This window comes from Denticeps clupeoides, chromosome 16 (assembly GCF_900700375.1).
Source record: "Denticeps clupeoides chromosome 16, fDenClu1.1, whole genome shotgun sequence".
Taxonomy (NCBI): Eukaryota; Metazoa; Chordata; class Actinopteri; order Clupeiformes; family Denticipitidae; genus Denticeps; species Denticeps clupeoides.
This window is the reverse complement of record NC_041722.1, coordinates 437,973-450,878: the sequence shown is the minus strand read 5'-3', so window position 1 is coordinate 450,878 and position 12,906 is coordinate 437,973. Positions and strand designations below refer to the sequence as shown.

Below are 12,906 nucleotides of genomic sequence, written 5' to 3'. Positions count from 1 at the left end.
TCTTCCGCCGTCCGGCAGGTGGCGCCTAACGCGTCGATCTTCCGCCGTCCGGCAGGTGGCGCCTAACGCGTCGATCTTCCGCCGTCCGGCAGGTGGCGCCTGAAGCGTCGATCTTCCGCCGTCCTGCAGGTGGTGCCTGACGCGTCGATCTTCCGCCGTCCGGCAGGTGGCGCCTGACGCGTCGATCTTCCGCCGTCCGGCAGGTGGCGCCTAACGCGTCGATCTTCCGCCGTCCGGCAGGTGGCGCCTAACGCGTCGATCTTCCGCCGTCCGGCAGGTGGCGCCTAACGCGTCGATCTTCCGCCGTCCTGCAGGTGGCGCCTGAAGCGTCGATCTTCCGCCGTCCGGCAGGTGGCGCCTGACGCGTCGATCTTCCGCCGTCCTGCAGGTGGCGCCTGACGCGTCGATCTTCCGCCGTCCTGCAGGTGGCGCCTGAAGCGTCGATCTTCCGCCGTCCTGCAGGTGGCGCCTGAAGCGTCGATCTTCCGCCGTCCGGCAGGTGGCGCCTGACGCGTCGATCTTCCGCCGTCCGGCAGGTGGCGCCTGACGCGTCGATCTTCCGCCGTCCGGCAGGTGGCGCCTGACGCGTCGATCTTCCGCCGTCCGGCAGATGGCGCCAGAGCCTCCGCTGCTCTTGATAAGTGCCGGACCGGTGACGACGTCTCTCTCTCTCCACGCCTGAGCCAGCATGGTGGGTAGCGGAGCTGTGTGTCTCGGTCCGGATCCGTCACCATCCGCGGCGCCTCTGCGGAAGCGGGGCTGGACGGATTCATGTCCGCGTCTCAGTGGCCGCCGCGCCGTTTGAACGCTGTTTGTAGCGCCGCGTCTGGCTGTAGCTGCTGCTTCATGGTTGGCGCTTGTGTTGTGTGGCGCAGGGCCGCGTCAGGACGAAGACGGTGAAGAAGGCCGCTCGGGTCATCATCGAGAAGTACTACACCCGCCTGGGCAACGACTTCCACACCAACAAGCGGGTGTGCGAGGACATCGCCATCATCCCCAGCAAGCCGCTGCGCAACAAGGTCGCGGGGTGAGTCGTGACGCGGCTTCTGAACGGTCCCCACCGGACCCGGCTCCGGTACAGATTCGGCTGACGCGCTGCATGATGGGATGTGTAGTTTATCGCCGGGCCAGAATACCACCTCTATATAAAGACATCTCGCAGGATGTGACGCCCCTGAACCCCACAGCAGCGTTTGCATGAGTGTTGCCTGCTCGGTAGTGGACCAACATCATCCACAACTGTACTCACTGACCTGCTCACCTGACCGCCTGTCCCTGTCCCTGCACAGGTACGTCACTCACCTGATGAAGCGCATCCAGAGAGGGCCGGTCAGAGGAATCTCCATCAAGCTGCAGGAGGAGGAGAGGGAGCGGAGGGACAACTACGTCCCTGAGGTGAGGGACCGGTTTAGACTGGCAGTGTCATGGCGGGGGGACAACAACATCCTTTAGGTGAGGGACCAGTTTAGACTGGCAGTGCCATGGCGGAGGGACAACTATGTCTTGAGGTGAGGGGGGACAACTACGTCCCTGAGGCGAGGGACCGGTTTAGATTGGCAGTGCCATGGCGGAGGGACAACTATGTCTTGAGGTGAGGGGGGACAACTACGTCCCTGAGGCGAGGGACCGGTTTAGATTGGCAGTGCCATGGCGGAGGGACAACTATGTCTTGAGGTGAGGGGGGACAACTACGTCCCTGAGGTGAGGGACCGGTTTAGACTGGCAGTGTCATGGCGGGGGGACAACAACATCCTTTAGGTGAGGGACCAGTTTAGACTGGCAGTGCCATGGCGGAGGAACAACTATGTCTTGAGGTGAGGGGGGACAACTACGTCCCTGAGGCGAGGGACCGGTTTAGATTGGCAGTGCCATGGCGGAGGGACAACTACGTCCCTTAGGCGAGGTGTCATGCATGTGGCTACTAAATAATAAATGAAATATTTGATTAATTTGGTTTGATTGTCGTACATCTATATTGATCGATTTCTTATTTACAATTATTCTATCATAAAATAATATATGTAATTATGTTTGTAATTAGACAGTTAACGAAGGTGAAAATGTTGCTCCATCTTTCTGCACTGTAGGTGTCTGCTCTGGATCAGGAGCTGATTGAAGTGGATCCCGACACCAAGGAGATGCTGAAGTTGCTGGTGAGTTCAGTTCTGTTGGTGGAGGAACGTTAGAAGGTCGAGATGATCGTCTGCTTTGTATTTCCTGCTATAAACTGTAGAATGAATGATCAGTGGAATTAATATCTCTAGATATGACGAGTGTCTCGCTCTCATATGACAGCCAAGATTATTTGAGTATTTAAAGCCTCCTGGACTCTAGTGTCCATTTGAACCCAGTGTAGATGTTCATCAGCATGATCCAGAATATTCTGCAGCAAAAGAAAATAAGTGTCGTGGTTGTTCGTTATGTGGAATGAGGGGCGTGGTCCCTGATTTGTTTTTCATTTTTTTGTAGGACTTTGGCAACCTGTCCAACCTGCAGGTCACCCAGCCCACCGTCGGAATGAATTTCAAGACGCCACGTGGTGTTTAGGAGTTTTGATTATTTGCTCAATAAAGAGGATTGAAAAAGAACCGCGATTAAATTTCTGTGTCTGCATCTTGCTACACGCATGGTGCAATATAGTAAAAAGCGCGATGGCAGAATGTGTAAATTTACTCAAAACTGAGCCGTGTGGGAACGTTTCGGGGGGAAATGGTGGTGAAGTGGCATTACTACATGTGCTAGTGATTAATGTTGCATATTTATAACACCGAATATATAAGTAAAGCATAAATTGAGTGAAATCATAACTGTAAACTACATTAATCTGCGCCGCATCTGGGGAAAAAATTGAGATTATTTGGACACAAAAAGTCTGAAAAACACTCCGGCAGGGACTCTACTCTGGACTAAAACACACACACACACACACCGCCTGTGTCCTCGGTACTTTATACGAGTGGAATTTTAATTTAAACGTTACTTGTAGCACCAGGTTCCAGTTGAACTTGATTCTGCCTTTCTTTATGTTTTCTGCTTCACCCTCCAGCACGTTATTATCAGAAATGTTTCTCTTTCTTGTCCCCTCGGTTGCCATGATGCCGTTTTTCCAGGTTTATAGCGGAGGTTTGTAAAGAGTGTTCCCTGCAGGATGGACATTTTCTTTGTGGAAAAGTTTTAGAATGAGACCCGGGGAGGGTGGAGCCAGTGCTGGATGTAGGAAGTCTTTAAATTCAAGATGAGTAGATATCTTCACATCCACCGGGTCTCATTCAATACCTGTTCCACTTCATAAACGCACTTCTTACCAGCAGTCTGCTCAGCTCTCTGGGAAACAACGCGTGTTGAAGGACCATGCTGAGGATGAGTAGGGTGTGAAGGTGTCTGTAATAATGGCCCCAATACCCCAATCTGGCAATACTGTGAGCTGAATAGAAGTTGACAGTCCTACACAAGGTAGCCACAAACAAGCACTTCTTACTCCAGAAGCAGCAAGATGACTGTGGATGAAGTGGAAGGTTCTCTGAAGTCTCCTGATAAATGCAGACTATGTTCTCATTGAAATCCAACATTTGATGTATATTGACATAAATGCCTCTACCAAGCATTAAATGGCTTTAATGCACAACTAACCAATGAGAATTGTGTATACGCTCAAACAAACCCACTAGTCCCAGGAGGAAGAAAATATCTGAGGACCAAGAGAGAACCTTGTGTTTTGAAAAATTCATTTTAAAAAAGCCACAGATTATTCTACAGACAGCAAAACAAATTTGTACAGAAAAAAAATCCATTTCGAAGAAACAATAGCAGCTGCCACAGCCGACCTATGACCCTACATTACATCAAAAAGACTGGAGAGAAGAAATGAGAAGTGTGGGGGAAAGTGCAATTCAGGCCTGAAAGCAGGGATTCAAACACCTTCCTCACCATCGTCTTGCCATTCGAGGACACAGCAAAAACAGCAAAGTGATTGTAACCGTTCTCTTTGGGCAACGGGACTGAGACATTTTTCCCTTTAAAGTTGACATTTTTTATACAAGAACATTTTCTTCATATGAAAGCATGTAGTTTAAAAAATGGTGAAATCAGCCCCATTTTATATCTTTCAAGATTTCAACCAATTAAAAAGCAAAACGACCTAATTCCATTTATTAATCAAGTGGAAGCAGAGAAAAAGGCCAGGTTGGTGGAAAGTGGGGTCTTTTGTAAAGCAGCGGCTGAAAGGGTCTCCCACAAAAAAAGATTCTCTAGTACCTGGGGACGAGGGAAAATGGCACAAAAACTACCAACGTGTTCAAACATCATAAAGCACATTCCAGCCGACACTGCAATATTAAAAACACAGTAAATTAAACGTATACCATATACATATCTGTAGGTATATGTATAGAAAACAATACAAAAGCTTTTTTGAAAATAATACACATGGCACAATTCAGGACATACAAAAGGGAAAAGACATTGTCTAAAAAGTCTAAATATAAAATGGAAATGTTCGTTTTGTTGGAACGACGGGGAGATAATATCCGTGAAAACTTACAAACAAGGACAAAAGAAACACTGTAAATTCAGCCTTCAATGCATCAGTACACCTTTTCCTGACAGGATGACAGCAACGTTGTGTCTTTTGGAATCGTCTCTATAAAAAGAAATAATAATAAAAAAATCTTTTTTTTCCTGCTGTGGAAGATACAAAGTCCAGAATCCTCTAATCTCCCACGATTGCAAAGTTCTGGTGGGGGAACCGATATGATCCTCAGAGAATGCTGGTATATTCCGTCGATGGAAGAAATAAATGGCCGTTGTCTTCCTGAGAATAAGCAACATTAGCCAGAAGTGTGTGTGTGTGTGTGTGTGTGTGTGTGTGTGTGTGTCTCTCCATCGCTCTTCCTCTGGACAGGTTCCAGTGTTCAGTCTGTAGGGATGGCGTTCAGGTCCTTCATCAGCCCCTCCAGATGGGCCATCTCCTGTGTCAGCACATCGGTGTTGTAGCACTGCAGAACAGGAAGAGGAAGGGCGGGGCCATGCAGTGTTAATACAGGGGATTTGATTGGGCAGAAGAGATATGAGAGAATGATAAAAAGTGAATATTGTGTGAATGTAGTAAAGGTAAAGTAAGAGTGTAAATTTACTACACGCTACTACACCACTGGCGTGATGGTACTCACATTCTCAGAGTCCTCCAGCATCTGGCCAGTCTCTGGTCCATCAGGGACACTGGACATGTTGTTGGACATGGGGCTGCGCGTCCTGCCCAGTGTCCCAACACACTCCATCTTTACCTGCTGAAGACCTGCAGATACACACAGACAGTAAACTATTATGGTGAGTAGTGGGGTACCGTGTAGGGTGACCCCCACCTGTATGGTGAGTAGTGGGGTGCCGTGTAGGGTGACCCCCACCTGTATGGTGAGTAGTGGGGTGCCGTGTAGGGTGACCCCCACCTGTATGGTGAGTAGTGGGGTGCCGTGTAGGGTGACCCCCACCTGTATGGTGAGCAGTGGGGTGCAGTGTAGGGGGACCCCGACCTGTATGGTGAGTAGTGGGGTGCCGTGTAGGGTGACCCCCACCTGTATGGTGAGCAGTGGGGTACTGAGTAGGTTGAACCCACCTGTATGGGGGAGTAGTGGGGTGCTGGGCAGCGCTGCCGCCTCATAACTTGTATTATGGGAGGGTACAGCGGGCACAGTGAAGCTCTTCATGGGCTGTGGAGGGTGGGTGGGTCTGACGTGAGCTGTGGGGGGGTAGCTGGGGGGCTCCTCTTCCGTTGCTGAGCTGTGGTAGCTGACGTCTGTCTCGGAGTGGTGGTCGGCCAGGCTGGGAGCCTGAGAGGAGGCGGCCGGGAGGAGGTCTGAACTGGGAGTGTTCCTGTTCATGCACTCTACAGGAAGACATTCACTTCATTCATTTATTCACTCCTTTTGATTTGAATGATTTGAGCACTTGACATATCAGCCTGTGCTCGAATGAACAGGCGCACAGGTGACCGGCTGGGATGTCGTCTCACCTGAGGAGTCGGGCCTGTGTACATGAGAGATGGGGGTGGTGATGGGTCGTGAGCTGAGCTGGTGGGGGAGGTGGCCCTGCGCGGGTGATGCCAGGCTGGCAGGGTGGTAATGATGGGGGTGATGGTCAAGAGAATGAATGGGGTGGGCACTGACCACAGCTGCAGATGGAAGATGCCACACACACACACACACACACACACACACACAGACACACACACACAGACGCGCACGCACACACAGCGCAGAAAAAAAATATGACATTTCTGACGGCACCAGGCTTTAGCCACAGGGGGAACATGATTCACTGTGTTCCCTGTGACCCCCTACACCAGCTCAACAATTAAGAGTGAAGATCGTACACCACACAAAACACAGTGTGTAGCTGCCTTGCCTTTTCATGATCTACATCAGAATTAAAAGCACCACATCTTCAAAGTAACAAGGACACCAAGCCGATGATCCCCAGCAGGACTTACGCTGTGGAGGCTGGGCATCAAAAGGCATCATCATTTTAGTCCTCATCCCTCTACAGCTGGTCAGGGTGGACATGTTGTCCTCTGAGTCGTGACCTGTAAAGCACAGAACATTTCCAAGACAATCAATACGTCTCTTCAACAGGAGAGAGGATGTGATGATGGAGGACAGAAATCAATCACTTTTAATCTGAAAGGATTAGATGATTGTTTCCTGTTTTCATTTATTGCAGCATGACCTTATTCTCTATGGTCAGGATCCACCGTTCATCACACCTCACACAGAAAGATCCTACCATTCCTGATGTTGGTCGTCGCAGGTGGAATCTTTTAAACCCGTGAGCTGCCAAACAAAGTAGAAAATCCAAACTGATCACGTAGCACATGAACACAGTCAGCTTACCACGGTAGGAGTTGCGCCGCTGCAGCAGGAGGGAGCTGTCGGCAGGGATGATGTCCTGGGCGCTGCGTGGAATGGGCGTGTCGGTCATGACCGGGTTGGGCTCAGGCGATTTGTCCATAGGCTTCAGCTCGAGGCGCTCATGATGAATCCACAAGTCTGGAGGTTTCAGGTCCTTGGAGGTGCTCTTGTACTTATGTGAGCCGTTTGAGGACTTGCTGGTTGCTCGCTTCCTACAGGAAAAACATCAAGAGGTTGGAGGAGAAATGAGAGGAGGTTGGAGGTGCAGCCAGAAATCAGCACACAGTGGGCCTAACAGTGCATCCGAAAAGTATTCAAATTTTCCCTCAGAATTCTACAGACTACACCCCATAATGACAATGTAATCATCCTTGAGATGTTTCTGTGGAAATGATTTAGGAAAGGAACATGAACTGTCCCACAGTTGACAGTTCATGACTGAGCACAAACCAAGCATGAAGTCAAAGGAATTGTCTGTAGACCTCCGAGACAATCCTGTCTCGAGACACAAATTTGTGGAAGGTTACAGAAGAATTTCTGCTGCTTTGATAATCCCAATGAGTACAGTTGCCTCAATCATCCATAGAGGAAGAAGTTCCAGGACTCTTCTTAGAGCTGGCAGGCCACCTAAACTTAGTCAGGGAGGTGACCAAGCTCCAGAGGTCCTCTGTGGACGGACAGTGGAGAACCTTCTAGAAGAAAAACAATCTCTGCAGCTGTCCACCACTCAGGCCTGTTTGGTAGAGTGGCCAGACGGAAGCCACGCCTTAGTAAAAAGCACATGGCAGCTACCCAAAAGGCATATGAAGGACTCTCAGGCCATGAGATACAAAATTCTCTGGCGTTTGGTGTGAATTACAGGCATCAATGCTTGGAAACCAGGCACCACTCATCACCGGGCCAATACAATCGCTACAGGGAGTGCAGAATTATTAGGCAAGTTGTATTTTTGAGGAATAATTTTATTATTGAACAACCATGTTCTCAATTAACCCAAAAAACTCATTAATATCAAAGCTGAATGTTTTTGTAGTAGTTTTTAGTTTGTTTTTATTTTTAGCTATTTTAGGGGGATATCTGTGTGTGCAGGTGACTATTACTGTGCATAATTATTAGGCAACTTAACAAAAAACAAATATATACCCATTTCAATTATTTATTTTTACCAGTGAAACCAATATAACATCTCCACATTCACAAATATACATTTCTGACATTCAAAAACAAAATAAAAACAAATCAGCGACCAATATAGCCACCTTTCTTTGCAAGGACACTCAAAAGCCTGCCATCCATGGATTCTGTCAGTGTTTTGATCTGTTCACCATCAACATTGCGTGCAGCAGCAACCACAGCCTCCCAGACACTGTTCAGAGAGGTGTACTGTTTTCCCTCCTTGTAAATCTCACATTTGATGATGGACCACAGGTTCTCAATGGGGTTCAGATCAGGTGAACAAGGAGGCCATGTCATTAGTTTTTCTTCTTTTATACCCTTTCTTGCCAGCCACGCTGTGGAGTACTTGGACACGTGTGACGGAGCATTGTCCTGTATGAAAATCATGTTTTTCTTGAAGGATGCAGACTTCTTCCTGTACCACTGCTTGAAGAAGGTGTCTTCCAGAAACTGGCAGTAGGACTGGGAGTTGAGCTTGACTCCATCCTCAACCCAAAAAGGCCCCACAAGCTCATCTTTGATGATACCAGCCCAAACAGTACTCCACCTCCACCTTGCTGGCATCTGAGTCGGACTGGAGCTCTCTGCCACGGGCCCATCCATCTGGCCCATCAAGACTCACTCTCATTTCATCAGTCCATAAAACCTTAGAAAAATCAGTCTATTTCTTGGCCCAGTCTTGATGTTTCAGCTTGTGTGTCTTGTTCAGTGGTGGTCGTCTTTCAGCCTTTCTTACCTTGGCCATGTCTCTGAGTATTGCACACCTTGTGCTTTTGGGCACTCCAGTGATGTTGCAGCTCTGAAATATGGCCCAACTGGTGGCAAGTGGCATCTTGGCAGCTGCACGCTTGGTTTTTCTCAGTTCATGGGCAGTTATTTTGCACCTTGGTTTTTCCACACGCTTCTTGCGACCCTGTTGACTATTTTGAATGAGACGCTTGATTGTTTGATGATCACGCTTCAGAAGCTTTGCCATTTTAAGAGTGCTGCATCACTCTGCAAGATATCTCACTATTTTTGACTTTTCTGAGCCTGTCAAGTCCTTCTTTTGACCCATTTTGCCAAAGGAAAGGAAGTTGCCTAATAATTATGCACACCTGATATAGGGCGTTGATGTCATTAGACCACACCCCTTCTCATTACAGAGATGCACATCACCTAATATGCTTAAGTGGTAGTAGGCTTTCGAGCCTATACAGCTTGGAGTAAGACAACATGCATGAAGAGGATGATGTGGACAAAATACTCATTTGCCTAATAATTCTGCACTCCCTGTAAAGTGAAGCATGGTGGTGGCAGCATCATACGGTGGGGATGTTTTTCAGATGCAGGAACTGGGAGACTAGTCAGGATAGAGGAAAAGATGACTGAAGCAATGTACAGAGGCATCCTGGTTGAAAACCTGCTCCAGAGTGCTCTTGAATCAGACTGGGGCGATGGTTCATGTTTCAGCAGGACAACAACCCAAAGCACACAGCCAAGACATCAAAGGTGTAGCTTCAGGACAACTCTGTGAAAGTCCTTGAGTGGCCCAGCCAAAGATCATAGTTCCTGATGTCAGGATGAAGTGAGCAGAGCAACTGAAAGCTGTTTCCCAAAGGAAAAATAAGGTGAGTGGCGGAAGATGATCTGACAAAGCGGGAAGTGGCGATATGTAGCAGGTCTCAAAAATTAGGAGAAGCAAGGCTATGGAGGCATCAAAGGTGAGAATTACAATTTATCTTAGCTTCTATTGGCAACCAATGAAGCTGTTGGAGAACTAGGGTAATGTGTTATCTTGAGTGAGTACGGGTTATGACCAGAGCAGCAGAGTTCTGAAGAAGTTGGAGTTTATGGAGAGACTTATTTGGGAGACCAAAAAGGAGAAAATTGCAATAATCAATCCGGGAGGTGATGGCACTATGGACAGTATGGCAGCAGCATGGGAAGGTAAGGAATGGACGAAGTCGGTTAATGTTACTAGATATAATGTATATACACAGACTGGGTAATGTAATTAATACGAGACTGGAATGAATGCGTACTATCAAATATGACACCTAGACTCTTTACCTGAGGGGAAGGATGGACGGAGGAGTTATCAATATTAATGGGGAAACTATGAGATTTGGATAGAGTGGAGGCTGTACCAACAAGTATAACTTCTGTTTTATAACTGTATAGTTTAAAAACCATGTAAATATAAAGCTGGGTGTCATCAGCATAACAATAAAAATTATGGTATTCCCTCCTGGCCATATATGGTATATGGCCAAGAGGGAGAATGTAGATAATGAATAAAAGAGGTCCTAATACTGAGCCCTGAATCACAACTGCAGAGACTGGAAACTTACTTGAAGAGTTGGATTTAAATTGAATAAACTGAGTGTGACCACAGATAAAAGATTAACCAAATGGAATATGAATAGGATGGTGAGAAGGCCAGAATCAGCTGCCATTTGACGATCATTGGTGATTTTTCTGTGCTATGGTGGAAGTTAAAACCAGACTGAAATTGTTCATACAAATTATGATTATTGAGGTGTGAGTGGAGTTGAGAGGCAACAACTTTCTCTTTTTTAAACAAATGGGAGGTTTGGACAAAATTTTTCAAAATGATTTGCATCTGTGTCAGGCTTTTTGATAATTGGAATAATGATCAGAGGAATAATAATCAGAGATGATGGAACGATTCCAGTGTTAAAGAAGAATGAATAATAGCAGTTATGAAAGGAACCAGTGAAGAAAGGAAAACTCACACTGTGGGGAGAGGGTCAAGCTGACAGGTGGAGTTAAAGTTCTGTTAAAGTCCCAGACACAGTGTCAATAATTAAGTCCACTTAATTACACGGTCACCTAGTCAAACACGGAAAGCCTGACTAAGGTGAAATTAACAGTGTCTTAGTTAGGGTACCGGGCCACTGTAGCACAATACACCACTATTACCACATATTTCAGTATCGGTCGTACGATGCCACCGTCTGCCGCTGCTTCTGTTTGTTTTCTCCGAGACATGGAATCAAGCACCCAGACTACTGGCAGACCCCAGTGAAGAGACCAGCAGATAAATCCTGGTTCCTGACAACTGCTTAACAAGGACATAGCATGAAACAAACCAGAGGGTCACCACAGCCACCACCACCGTTACAACTACAGCTTCAGGGATCTTCAAATGGACCAGTAGCATCAAAATGAACATGTAATGTACACCATGACACTGGACTACACTTTGGACTTCTCCACATCTACAACTGTAAGACTTTTTCTTCTATTGCATTTACATTTACAGCATTTACCAGACACCTTTATCCAGAGCGACTTACAATCAGTAGTTACAGGGACAGTCCCCCCCCCTGGAGCAATTTAGGGTTAAGTGTCTTGCTCAGGGACACAATGGTAGTAAGTGGGGTTTGAACCTGGGTCTTCTGGTTCATAGGCAAGTGTGTTACCCGCTAGGCTACTACCACCCTATTGGACTTCTATTGGATAGAAATAGCTCATATAAAAAGCTAAAACCCTACCAAATGATGTTTAATGCATTTAAATGAATTAGTTTAACTGAAAAAAAGATTTATCATTTAATCAAGAAAGAAAGGTCAAATTCTGGCAAGACAAAAGTTTTGTCGCCTATACAGAAATTGAACAAATTAAATGCAAATAAAAAAATGTCAGCAAATTAAGTAGTGGTACTAAAGATCCTAATTTTCGAGACAACAAACAGTCCTCTTGAGCAGTTTACCAAGCGTTGAATATTAGAATACTTTCTGTCAGTTTCGTTTTGCACTGAAACATTATTACAAAAGCTGTTGGGAATAAAATGAGCAATTTCTTGCAAAAAAAAAAATCTTCAGTGGCACTTGAGGTCAATTTGTACTCAAGCGACAAGACTTTTGTCAGGGACTGTACATTTCTTTGTGAATAGTGAGTCCAGTTTTCTTGTACAGACGTTTCAGTTGTATCCTTTGGCTCTGAGGTGACATAAGGTAAGAGTAAAACATGGTGCTGAGTGGGAAAATGATACGGACCAGGGTTTGAGTGGAGTAACTGTGTTAAGAAAATTATGAAGGTTGGCATTATAGTCAGATACAAATTCATCAGGGGCTGAAGAGTTGTGTGTGAATGAAAGATCACATAGAGCAGATGAGAAGGTATCATGGTCAATATCACAAATAAGTAGAAATTTTGGAAGAAATAAACATATGATTGGAAAGGGGAAACAAATGTGTTGTGTTGGGGTGACACCAGAACAGCAGACTAACAGCAGACTCCAGGGTATGACGTAAAATGTGTAGGGAATTCGATGCTTTCCAGGCAGGATGTGAAATCTTTAGAAAGAGGGTTATGCCAATGTCCATATGAATATTGAAGTCGCCAACAATTATCAAATTGAGAACAGACAAATGTGTGATGAGTGTAAGAAAGTCATATAAGAAATCCTTATATAAACAGTACATATAATCGTACAAGGTACATGGTAACTTAAGCACGTTGTAAGTCGCTCTGGATAAGGGCGTCTGCCAAATACCATAAATGTAAATGTAAATGTAAATGAAATCGTAGGAGTTGATCCAGGGAATTTGCTGGATTGCAGTGTATTCAAATGCAGAGACTGTGGGAACCTTCGATTGCTTCCTGTGAATTATTGCAAGACCTCCCTAAACAAACTCATGTGGAGTGGAGTCGTGTAGGAAATCAAAGTCATTAGGCTGTTGCCACGTTTCAGTCAAGCACCATCACCAAGGGTGATGGATTAAAAGCAGGGGAAACATTTTGTTGTGTCACCATGTGATGTGGGTATCACAATGACTTAACTTTTTCATTTTCAAATCTCTGGAAAGATCTTAAAATG

At 46.2% G+C, this 12,906-nt stretch overlaps 2 protein-coding genes across 6 annotated transcripts in view; one reads left to right on the top strand and one right to left on the bottom strand.

The window, feature by feature from the left end:
• The first annotated feature begins 593 nt into the window (after positions 1-593).
• Positions 594-2,588, top strand: LOC114766017 (40S ribosomal protein S17-like). The gene is made up of 5 exons (XM_028956607.1): positions 594-691; positions 876-1,027; positions 1,290-1,395; positions 2,088-2,153; positions 2,470-2,588. The coding sequence occupies exons 1-5, from the start codon at positions 689-691 to the stop codon at positions 2,545-2,547; spliced, it is 405 nt and encodes a 134-aa protein (XP_028812440.1). The 5' UTR covers positions 594-688; the 3' UTR covers positions 2,548-2,588.
• Positions 2,589-3,704: 1,116 nt separating this feature from the next.
• Positions 3,705-12,906, bottom strand: part of LOC114765830 (neogenin-like) — a 66,524-nt gene continuing 57,322 nt past the window's right edge. For 4 of the 5 annotated variants that reach the window (XM_028956303.1, XM_028956304.1, XM_028956305.1 and 1 more), the window contains 6 exons: positions 6,885-7,114; positions 6,485-6,577; positions 6,008-6,166; positions 5,612-5,881; positions 5,169-5,293; positions 3,709-4,994 (listed from right to left, as the gene is read on the bottom strand). In XM_028956303.1, coding sequence (XP_028812136.1) covers positions 4,911-4,994; positions 5,169-5,293; positions 5,612-5,881; positions 6,008-6,166; positions 6,485-6,577; positions 6,885-7,114 — 961 coding nt within the window. In that variant the 3' untranslated portion in view covers positions 3,709-4,910. Of the gene's footprint in view, positions 4,995-5,168; positions 5,294-5,611; positions 5,882-6,007; positions 6,167-6,484; positions 6,578-6,884; positions 7,115-12,906 lie in introns of all 5 variants that reach the window. The other variant, XM_028956306.1, reaches the window with a different exon arrangement.